This window comes from Myotis daubentonii, chromosome 12, assembly GCF_963259705.1.
Source record: "Myotis daubentonii chromosome 12, mMyoDau2.1, whole genome shotgun sequence".
NCBI lineage: Eukaryota > Metazoa > Chordata > Mammalia > Chiroptera > Vespertilionidae > Myotis > Myotis daubentonii.
Window position 1 is genome coordinate 54,807,778 of NC_081851.1, and position 12,285 is coordinate 54,820,062.

A 12,285-nucleotide genomic window follows, 5' to 3' on the forward strand; every position below is an offset into this window, starting at 1 on the left:
AGCATGCCCCGTATCTATCAATAAGAGGCACAAGACAGCTTGGACTCACCTGGGCACTTCTGAGCCCAACACAGTAGCAGCCATCTGCAGATCTCTTTATAGCTCCTGCTGGGTGGCCCCAGCCAGTGCACCTGGTAGACAGCTTCTTTCCATACCAGATTACAAATGCTACACGTCCACGAGCGACGTACTCAAGGGGCAGTCTCGGTGAGCACCAAAGCCCCACTAAAGCAAGTACTGCTCCACAGGGGTGTCCCCTGCACAGCAGCTGATCCTCACAGCCAATTGGCCCAGAGGTCAATTCCTCCCACTGACGCCAACAGCAATCAAGGCTCAACTACAAGACTGTGCACACAGCCCACACAGGGCTACACAGAGTGCCCAGCTCAGGTGATTGGGGAGGCTGAGCCACTAGGCCCTACAGGGCACCTTACTACACAAGGCCACTCTACCAATTCCAGGAGACAAAGCAGCTCTACCACATAGAAACAAACACAGGGAAGCAGTCAAATGTGGAGACAAAGAAACATGTTACAAATGAAAGAATAGAAGAAATCTCCAGAAAAAGAACTAAATGACTATAATTTTCCTTCTCTCTTGGAGTTAATAAAACTCAGCTTGCATATGTGAAATCTTTTGTTTGTGAGGTTTCCTTTACCCAATATTCATTTCCTCTTTTTTTTTTTAAAATATATTTTATTGATTTCTTACAGAGAGGAAGGGAGAGGGATAGAGAGTTAGAAACATCGGTGAGAGAGAAACATCGATCAGCTGCCTCCTGCACACTCCCCACTGGGTATGTGCCTACAACCAAGGTACATGCACTTGACCAGAATCGAACCTGGGACCCTTGAGTCCGCAGGCCGATGCTCTGTCCATTGAGCCAAACCAGTTAGGGCTTCATTTCCTCTTTTAAGCTTAATTTTCATCCACTGAAATAATTATTTTTTTTAAAACCCACAAACTTTTCCCCATCACTTAATCTTACATCAACTATCTCAAAGGAGCCTCACAGAAGTGCCAAAATTAAATACTAAAGGGAGAAATCTGGAAAAGGGTAGCTATGCCTTTGCTTTTCAAAAATATTATGCTGCTTGAATTAAAGAGCATATTGCATACCTGATCCATATCTAAAGTTGTTTCTATCATTTCCTGAAACTTGGAGAAATCAGACCGAAGATCAACAAGAGGATTCACAAAAACTGCCAACAACAATGTCTGGTGTTTTCCTAAAAGAAATAAAAAAATATATAAACGAAAGTCCTATTTTTAAAAGTACAAACTACAGATCATAAAAATTTGACTGAGATAATGAGCATCATTTAATCCAAAAGCACAAAGAGCACAGCAGGTCTCCAAAGTTACTATTTACCCAGTTAGTCTAACTGTTTAGTACTTTTTTCTTTAATATATCTTTATTGATTTCAGAGAGGAAGGGAGAGGGAATGAGAGATAGAGACATCAATGATGAGAGAGAATCACTGATTGGCTGCCTCCAGCATGTCCCCTAATAGGGATCAAGCCCGCAACCCAGGCATGTGCCCTTGACCGGAATCAAACCCAGGACCCTTCAGTTCGCAGGCTGATGCTCCATCCACTGAGCCGAACCTACTAGGGCACTGTTTAGTACTTATTTTATAGAAAGGGAGAAATCTGGCACCCAAAGCTTCCTACTAATAAAACACTGCCTCTCCCACCTGTCTCCCTCCTGAGGAGTACTAGAGATGCAGAGATGTGACATTAATTATAACTTTAAAAACTGCATTTAAAAAAATATATACTTTATTGATTTTTTTACAGAGAGGAAGGGAGAGGGATAGAGAGTTAGAAACATCAATGAGAGAGAAACATCGATCAGCTACCTCCTACACGCCTCCTACTGGGGATATGCCCACAACCAAGGTACATGCCCTTGACCGGAATCGAACCTGGGACCCTTTAGTCCCCAGGCTGACACTCTATCCACTGAGCCAAACCGGTTAGAGCTAAACTGCATTTTTTAAATAGACTTAGTAACTCAAGTCATTAAAATGAAATATCTCTAACATACCTTATATCCCTAATTCCCATTAGTAATACTACAGTGTTCCAATTAAAAGAGATTAAATAAGCCCTGGTCGCTGTGGTTCAGTTGGTTGAACATCCTCCCATGCACCCCAGACAGAGCACATGCCCACGTTGTAGGCTCAATCCCTGGTGGGGAGCATGCAGGAGGCAGCTAATCGATGTTTCTCTCTTGCTCTCCCTTCCAAAGCAACAAAAAAAATTTAAAAAGAAAAAGAAAAAAGGCATAGTATGGCCAAGAAATTCTAGTTTTAATAATGTATTAACAGAATAAAAAAATCAAATGCCAGGGAGGTACACAAACCTTTTAAAGAAGTTTCTGCATAGTAATTTCCCGTACTTTCAAATAATAGATGTTGGCTGACTATTAATTACAAAGAATGAATAATTTCTAAAGTAATATCAAACAATAGAGGTTAAATTATGGCAACTAATAATTAGTATTATATACATGTTTACCTCACCAATATATTCTATTACATTTCTGCATGCAGCCAGTTCTAATGCAACATACGCAAATGAACTTTCTACACTGTTGCTGCCCTCTGCTGTCTTTGAATTTTTATTTTTTCAGGAATAACATTAAAATATCACTAAATCTATACTTATTTTGTATCCTGTCATCATAAAATTGTTTAATTCAATTTTCAAAAGAATAAAGCTTTCTCATAATATTGAAAGGTTTGTTTTAATAGTTGTAAGAGATGTTGATTTTTAACCTTGAAACTTAAAATGCTTTATATATTAGACATAAGACTCTTTAATTAGTAATATATACTAGAGGCCCAGTGCATGAAAATTCATGCACTGGAAGGGGGGCCCTCAGACCGGCCTGCCCCCTCTCACAGTCCAGGTGCCCTCAGGGGTGGGAGGCGACCTGGCAATCAGGGGAAGGGGACACCCCATCACACCTCTGCTGCTGCCACTGCCGGCAGCGCAAGCCTCGGCTGACCCTGGTTACCTGAGCCTCGGGCAGCCCTGAGTGGCTGGGCAGCTGCCATCCAAGGCTTGCCTACGCCTCGGGCTGGCCCTGGGCAGCTGGGGGACTGAAGGGACTGGGGGACTCCAGAGGCAGATGCGCGGAGCGGCCGGGCCCACCTGGGGTAGGGCTGACGGAACTGGGCACCGCCATCTTTGAGGGTGTGGCAGTCAATTAGCATATTCCCTCCTTATTGGCTGTGGGCGCCACCTTTTTATAATGGTGTGAGGGTCAATTAGCATATTACCTCTTTATTAGATAGGATTTGCTGTAGAAACCTATGTTCACTTAAAAACTATGCTTGGAAGAGCAGATGATTTTACCCAATACTATCATTATTAACTACATGTGACTCTGCTCACTTTATTCTGATAACTTCATTTTGACTTCACCTATTTGAGAGCAGAAGACGCTTTATCAACTTTTTTCACAAGTGTGCCAGTAAGGTTAATTCCAGCAGACCTGGAAATAGCCTGTGCTGCTTTCTTCAAATCATGGCAATAACCCCTGCTGAAGACATGAAACATACTAATTGTGTTGTTTTGTAATCACTGCTCAGAGGATATTCAGGTGGTCAGTTCATCTTGCCAGCACTGTTTACTCTGACTGATGACTTGCACCTGGTGTCAGTGAGCACCCCAGAGGAGGCTCTGCTGGAGAAGCTAGATACAGGACAGGAATATGTACATGAGGCCAATAAAATAAGTATTAAAAAGTCCAGCCAAGACTCCATTTTAAGGTCCCTGTACACATTGGTGATACCTGATCTGAGGAAAAAAGTGTACTTCACCACAGACCTTTTTCAAGGACACTGGGAACCTGCACATGACCTCTCTGGCCCCCTTGCTATGAAGGCTTTAGGCCAGCCGTGGACAAACTACGGCCCGCGGGTCGGATCCGGCCCGTTTGAAATGAATAAAACTAAAAAATAAAAAGACCGTACCCTTTTATGTAATGATGTTTACTTTGAATTTATATTAGTTCTCACAAACACTCCATCCATGCTTTTGTTCCGGCCCTCCGGTCCAGTTTAAGAACCCATTGTGGCCCTCGAGTCAAAAAGTTTACCCACCCTGCTTTAGGCTGTAATGCATGTCTTTACTTTAGTGCTACTGTTAGACTGAATCCTTTTCCTGTAGGCAAACTGTAGATTTGGGTCCTATGTGTCTTCTTTAGCAACTGTGCCCTGTTGAATGGCCACTGTTAGTGCAATAGGCCTATTAATAAACCCAGTAACTCTAGCATTCATTTCTAAAAAGCAAAAATTCTAAGTTGTCTCATGACTTCTGTAATGAGCTATAGGTCAATGTAAACCTGTAATTAAAAAAATTTTAGAGTGAGCTACCAGAACCACATTCGCTATATAAGGACAACACATTTGCTAAGTTTATCAAGAGTGAAGGAAAACAAAAACAAAATCATTTTGTTACCTTTATAGTTTTCCAGAGCCTGTATAACATTAGGGAGTTGATTTATACCCTGATAGAGTCGGTAACAATCTTGTAAGTTTGCTGCTTGTCTTTGAAATTTCTTGGCAAGTCGGTTAAGATCTGGGAATCGACGAAGTAAATCTTCTTGTAAACACTGTCTCAATTCTGCATCTTCTACAAAAGCTTCCACTAAATTTAATCTGAAATAAATTACATTAGTATTAATTATAAATATTTTAGTATAGAATTAAAATTTGTCAACAATGTATAGAAGTTTCAACTAAATGAACTCCCTCCATGCCCTCTCAAAGGGTCACAATAATCTTAAATCTTATGAGGAGTTTGAATTTATTCTGAAATACCAGCTTTTTATGGAGGATGGAAGGCTCTGTTAACACTGTAATGTAAAAAGTTTCTAATTAGTTCTTAACCAAATTAATGTTTAGTTGAATAGTATACTAGTAAGATAATAAAATATACCCAATTTGTTTAACTTTCATCAAACTAGCATTTCTTAAATATAAGAATTTCATTACTGGGATATTATTGTTACTGACACATACTGCACATGTAAATAATTATTTTATTTTAAATCTTTTTTTTTTAAAGTATATTTTATTGATTTTTTTACAAAAAGGGAGAGAGAGAGAGAGTTAGAAACATCGATGAGAGAGAAACATCGATCAGCCGCCTCCTGCACACCCCCCACTGGGGATGTGCCCGCAACCCAGGTACATGCCCTTGACCGGAATCGAACCTGGGACCTTCTAGTCCGCAGGCCAACGCTCTATCCACTGAGCCAAACCGGTTTCGGCTTTATTTTAAATCTTTATTGTTGAAAGCTTTACATAAACCCCCCTTTCCCTCCATTGGCCTCTTCTAGCCTGCCCCAGGCCTTCATCACTCTACTGTCTGAGTCCATGGGTTATGCACATAAGTTCTTTGGTTGATCTCTTCCCACCCACCCACCTGTCCCTGCCTTCCCTCTGAGATTTGACAGTCTGTTCCATGTTTCTATGGCTCTAGATCTATTTTGTTCATGTTTATTTTATTCATTAGATTCCACATATCAGTGAGATTATGTGATACTTGTCTTTCTTTGACTGGCTTATTTCATTTAGCCTAATACTTTCCAGATCCCTCCATGCCCTCTCAAAGGGTCACAATAATCTTAAATGAAAGAGAATTAAAATTCAAGAAGGTTGCCAAATCCAATATTTATTCTATCAGAAATTTTATAAATTTTCAAAATGCATTCTAAAATTACCTGACAAAACAAAGGTAAAACTTTCTAATTAAAAAACTGAAATATGGCCCTAACCATTTTGGATCAGTGGATAGAGCATCAGCCTGCAGACTCAAGGGTCCCAGGTTCGATTCTGGTCAGGGCACATCCCCAGTGGGAGGCAGCTGATCGATGTTTCTCTCTCTCATCGATGTTTCTAGCTCTCTATCCCTCTCCCTTCCTCTCTGTAAAAAATCAATAAAAATATATATATATTAAAAAAACCTGAAATATGTTTGTTTCTTCCCAAAGTTAATAAATAAAATCTTAGCTTGTTTTAATAACTATAAAACATGCAGCTCATATTGCTTTTGCAAATTTTTGGAATCAGTGGCTTTCCATTTTTTTCACTGTAATCTACAGCAAGGATTATTTTCACATCATGACCCAGCACATGTATGCATAGATTCTGTAGGGAGCAGAATATGCCATCTCAAAATATGCCACTCTGGCATAAGAACTATTTTGAGCTAAAAACAAATAAGAAGCAGAAAAAAAAAAGAAAAGCTCTCTGTCTTCTACTTATTTGCATAAAAGCAGGACATCTATAATAATAAAAGCATAATATGCAAATTGACCAAACGGCCGAACAGCAGAACGATCGTCCGGACAACCATGCTATGACACGCACTGGCACCAGGCCAGCCAAGACAGATGCAATGAGATTGCTCGGGGGGCCATCGCCACACAATTGCCCCGCAGATGGAGGCCCAGGCTACCGGCCGGAGTGGCGATCAATTGGGGGCTCTGCAATCTATCGCCCCAAAGAAAGAGGCCCAGGCTACACCACTGGCTGCGCTGCAGCTGGTGGGCAGGGCCTCCCTCTGTGGGGCAATCAATCATGGGGCTCCCAGACTGCTAGAGGGAGCAGACTGGGCTGAGAGCGCCCCCCCCCCCCCGCAACCCCATCCCAAGTACATGAATTTAGTGCATCAGGCCTCTAGTAAATCTATAAAGGTTCCCTTCACCTCCTTCCTTCTGTACCAGGAAGGACAAAAGTTAATCACCTTAGATGACTTTAGACGCATCTGGAGGTGGCACCAGGGGAACCTACCTAACAAACTTTACTATTAGCTTCTCAAATAGTTGCCTTCCCACAATTTACAGCCTTAGAAACTCAATCTTGTCACTTCTTTAAAAATTTTTTGTTCCTTTGCTAAAATGTCATATACTAGTAAGCCCAAGTTCTAACCAACCCTGTTATTATTCATCTCTGAGTGTTCCCATGTGTAAACATAAACTTTTGTTTTGCTCTTGTTAATCTGTCTTTTGTCGGTCCACTCCACAGGGCCCCAGCCAGATAACCTAGGATGATAGTAGAAAAAAGGAATTTCACTTCCCTACATAATTATAATAGTTGTCACAAAACAACACTTACTATATGTGATCCAGTGTTATTTTTCTATCATATTTGACTTCTCAAAAATGCTGGTTATCACCCACTACACTAATTTCACAACCCACTACTGGTCACAATTTTCAGTTTGAAAACAGTGTTGTAGATGTTACTGAAGTTAATAGCTGAGAGGTAAATTTTAATAATCAAAGGTAGGGAAAATGGCCCTGGCCAGTGGGGCTGTTGGCTGGACATCCTACTGTGCACTGAGAGGTTGTAGGGTTTGGGGCTCGATGCCCAGTGGGGTGGTGTGCAGGAGGCATCTGATCGATATTTCTCTCTCACATCAATGTTCCCACTCTCTCTCTCTCTCACCTCTCCTTCCTCTCTTTTTAAAAATCAATTTAAAAAATATATTTTTTAAATGGTAAGGGAAATGGCCATGGGCGCAGCAAATGACCCAAAGTCAGAAAGCTATCAGATGAGCAACCTTTTCCTTACATTTGTAAACTATATGAGCAGTAAATTAACCCACAGGGGCTTACGCAAGGATGGGGTAAGGAAACAAATTAGCTTTCTAAATCTCTTAACTATTTACTATCTCTCCATCAGCATTTACAATTCCTGCATCATCAAAATGTTTTTCCAATATCCTATAATAAAGAGGTAATATGCAAATTGACCATCACACCATTGCACAAGATGGCCACCACAAGATGGCTGGCAGGGGAGTGGTTAGGGGGTGATCAGGCTGGCAGGCAGAAGCGGTTGGGGCAATCAGGCAGGCAGGCAAGTGAGTGGTTGGGAGCCAGCAATCCTGGATTGTGAGAGGGACATCCGACAGCCAGTTTAGGCCCGATCCTAAACTGGGCATTCGGATCAGGCCTAACCGGCAGTCGGACATCCCCCGAGGGGTCCCAGATTGGAGAGGGTGCAGGTTGGGCTGAGGGACACCCTCCCCCTGCCAGTGCATGAATTTTGTGCACCATGCCTCTAGTATTATATAAGGGAAAATTGTGCTGCCCCCAGAATCACATAATCCTATATACTGAAAAGCTAATATGCTAATTAGACCAAATAGCAGAACGACTGTCTGGACAACCTTCTGGAAGAAGCTGGGGCTGCAAGGGCTGAGCCCCTTGCACAAATTTTGTGCATTGGGCCTCTAGTTGTATATATGTAAAGCAGGATTTTGCAACCACAGCAATATTCTCATTATTTGTGGTAAGGGGCTGTTCTGTGGTGGTTAACAGCATCCCTGGCTTCTACACATTATACTGTCTCCAGAGTGACGACCAAAAATGTCTCTAGGTACTGCCAAATGTCCCCTGGAGGGAAAAATTGCACCAGGTACCACTGGTTTAAAGGAACTTAACTAAAAATTCACTTTTTAAAAGATGAAAATAAACAGAAAAATAACTAAAACACAATAGAGAGTCAAGATAGTACCTAGGTAGCAGATACACTTGTTGTGGCAAATGCCAAATTAGTGGGAAAATAATCTGCTACCAAATTTGTATTATGACCCAGTCACTGAAGCTATAAACAAACATTGAGAATAATTCAGGCACTTACTGCTCCAGAAAAATGTCCCTCTTCTATCCTCTCTCTAAAAATCAATAAAAAATAATTTTTAAAGAGTATTAAGTAAAACTCAAGGAAAGGAAAAGCTTCTAAAACGCACAGCATAAGGCAACGTACACAGCCCCCTCAGTCTTCGGTTCAGGTATCATTAAAAGCCTAATAAATTGCTAGTTTCACAAGTCTATTCAGTATGACACTTCAAAATTAATTACAGTGTCAGTTTATGTTCTGGCTAACAGACTTTTTTTTTTTTAATGATTGCTCTACTGACTGCTTCCATGACAATGCCATTTTTACATCACAATTTTAGAAGTACCAAAGTTACTGTTGGCATAGAGTAAGTATATCTGTCAACCCTACTCAATAAAATTATTCAGCTGTACACAATTCACTATATTAATTTTCAAATTGACTGAAATACAAGATAATGTTTTAGGGTTACCTAACTTCTAAAATTCCAACAGATTAACTCATGGAATTTTTGGTATTTTGAAAATCAACAGTATGTCCTTTCTCATTAAGTAGCATTTCTGATCATTCATTGTAAAAACATGACTGGAGCCCTAACCGGTTTGGCTCAGTGGATAGAGTGTCGGCCTGCAGACTGAAGGGTCCCGGATTCGATTCCGATCAAGGGCATGTACCTTGGCTGTGGGCACATCCCCAGTAGGGGGTGTGCAGGAGGCAGCTGATCGATGTTTCTCGCTCATTGATATTTCTAACTCTCTGTCCCTCTCCCTTCCTCTCTGTAAAAAATCAATAAAATATATATATTTTTAAAAGTAGATAAAAAAAAAAAACATGACTGGAAGTTCATGACAGCATATTTACATGGCTAAGAACATTCTGGTACCTAAAGAATAGCAATGATAAGTTTTGAGTCTCTTCTTTATCTTTTCTTCACATAGTTTAATGCAAGAAGAACCACTTATTTGATACATTAACTAACAAATATTCTGATAGGCCTAAGATAGAAGAAAACAGAGTATGGCAAGAAAAATAGAAATGCTTTCAAGGAATATTCAATCTAGTGGAGGACAAGGACATGTTCCATCTTTCAGTTAGTGCTGAGTAACAATGATATACAAAATGCAATGAAATGTGATATGGATAAGAAAGCAAGGAATTCCCATGAGAGCTGGGAAACTTCATTTTGAAGTATTTCATTTGCCAATATTCTGAACAGTTGGGATTTATAAAGATGGGATTCTGGGGAAAATACTTGGGAAAGAGAGGCAACAGCTGAAACTTGAAAGAAGAGAAGCAGAGGATCCACTGAAAGAAAACCAAAGCAGAGAAGGAATAGGACAAAATTATAACTACAGGTAAAGTGGAAAGGCCCTTGGCTTTGGAAAGCAAAGGCGTTATTTCTTCTTCTGAGAAAGAGCCTCAAAGTGAAAGACTGAAAATACAGATATATTTTGAGATTGGAAGGATTAAAGTGGACATTATTTACTTAGAGGAAGGAGGCAGCTGAAGGCTTTCAGGGAAGGTAAAAAAAATTTGGACTGATCAGTGTATTGAGTCATGTAATAAAAGTAATACCAGGTGGCAATGAAAGCTAGATAGCTTGAAAGTACAATGGATCTAATCAACATTGGGTGACTTTCTCCAGCAACTTTTAATTGAAAAAGAAAGCTGAGGAGAGGTCAGTATGACAAAAGGCCCATTAGGGCAAGAAATTCTATGGTCCCCAAGAAAGCACTGGGAAAAGACATGCCTTTGCTGTGCAGGCTAGACTAGGAGGCAAATAAAACACAAAGGAGCTAGCAGATCAGCCCAGAGAAGAGAATAAAGGAGACTCCACGAAACTTGTTTTAGAAGTGGAGGCAACAGTGGCTGGGAAGCAATGAACTGGAAGTCCTCCTTGTTCTTCAGAAGCCAGAGCAGTGCTTCACTATTTCAAAGAAACTGCACTCACTGTATGACCTCCAGATCTCTGTTTGCACAGAATATTAATTCTAATTAAAGATATCCTTGCATAAAAGGATAACATAACCTGGTAGGAAACTGGGGACGCTGTAAGTACACTGCCTCAAAAAACATGATATAGTATCATATCACATAAGCACCACCGCCATCTCTAAATTTACAGGAGTCATACTTTTATTTGTAGCTTATGTTTCTACTAAGACTGCTACATTAATCATATTAAATTTTATATGTAAAAAGTGTTCACGAAAAATTAAAAAATGGAGCCCAGCGGTAGCTCAGTGGTTGAGCGTCAACCTATGAACCAGGTCATAGTTCAGTTCCTGGTCGGGGCACAGGCCCGTGTTGTGGGCTTAATCCCCAGGATGGGGCATGCAAGAGGCAGCTGATCAATGATTTTCTCTCATCACTGATGTTTCCACCTCTCTCTCCCCCTCCTTTCCTCTCTCTGAAATCAATAAAAATATAAAATAAAAACAAAAAGACTAGCAAACAGCCCTGGCCAGGTGGTTCAGTTGGTTGGGGTGGTCTCTCGATACGCCAGGGTTTCGGGTTCCATCCCTGGTCAGGGCACATAACAAGAATCAACCAATGAATACATAAATAAGTGGAAAAACAAATCAATGTCTCTCTCTCTTAAAAAAAAAAATCAATTAAAAAAAACTGCTAACATAAGAACTGACTATATAAAATGATTCTATTCATACATACAGAGTTCAAAAACAGGCAAAACCTAATTAAACTGTGAGGCCAGGACAGTGATTATTACTCTTGGACTAAGGAGGGGTAGTAACTAGAAGGAGAATCCAGGGAAGTTTCTGGGATACTAGTTATGTTGTTTCTTGACTTATGTGTTGTTACATCAATGTATCTACTTTGTGAAAATTCATCAAGCACACTTAAGATTTGTGCTTTTATGTATATTATACTTCATTTAAAAGTTTTAAAATGATTACCTAAAACAAAAGAAAAATAAAATATGCTCAAATTGCTAATTGTATTAGGGTAGAATGATTACATAATTTTCTTTTATATCCTCAATTTAAAAAATTATCTGAAATATATTTTTAGACTTAGTCCTTTCTAGAATAATCAAATACTTCCTATGTGCCAGACCTTGTTCAAAGTACTTTATACATACTGAATCACCAAATCCTCAAAACAACCCTATGAATTTGGTATGTTATTGCTTCACTTTAAAACTGAAGAAACTATGACACTGAGGTTGAATAACTTGCCCAAGATACCAGCTAAAAAGTGGCAAAGCCATAATTTGAAACAAGGTACTCTAGTTCCCAAGTTCATGCTCTGAAACACTATCCATACCATCTCTCCAATAAAATTTCACTTTACAGTGAGAAAAACATAATTAAGAAAATACATTATTTAATCAATCTAAATAATTATCATTCTATTATTACTATTTAGTTCTCCATGAAGCTGGATGCTAAAAAAAATTGCATATAAGGATAAGGGGTATAATCAAATGGAATAACTGAATGTCACTCAAAGTTAGTCATATACCTCTCTTCTATTCTGTTCTTATCCATGAGAGGCTGCTTAACCCACTGGTTAACCAGTCTTTGTCCTTGCAGGGTTTTGCACTTATTCAGCAATGCAGCCAGAGACTGAGAGCCAGTGGTATCTTCAACAGAACCCTAGTAAACAAAAAATG

The 12,285-nt window shown here is 39.9% G+C and overlaps 1 protein-coding gene across 4 annotated transcripts in view; it reads right to left on the reverse strand.

Annotated features, from left to right (window-relative positions):
* Positions 1 to 12,285, reverse strand: part of MSH2 (mutS homolog 2) — a 60,036-nt gene that overhangs the window by 23,500 nt on the left and 24,251 nt on the right. For all 4 annotated transcript variants that reach the window (XM_059659909.1, XM_059659910.1, XM_059659911.1 and 1 more), the window contains 3 exons: positions 12,135 to 12,268; positions 4,474 to 4,673; positions 1,120 to 1,229 (listed from right to left, as the gene is read on the reverse strand). In XM_059659909.1, the coding sequence (XP_059515892.1) occupies positions 1,120 to 1,229; positions 4,474 to 4,673; positions 12,135 to 12,268 (444 nt within the window). The remainder of the gene's footprint in view (positions 1 to 1,119; positions 1,230 to 4,473; positions 4,674 to 12,134; positions 12,269 to 12,285) is intronic.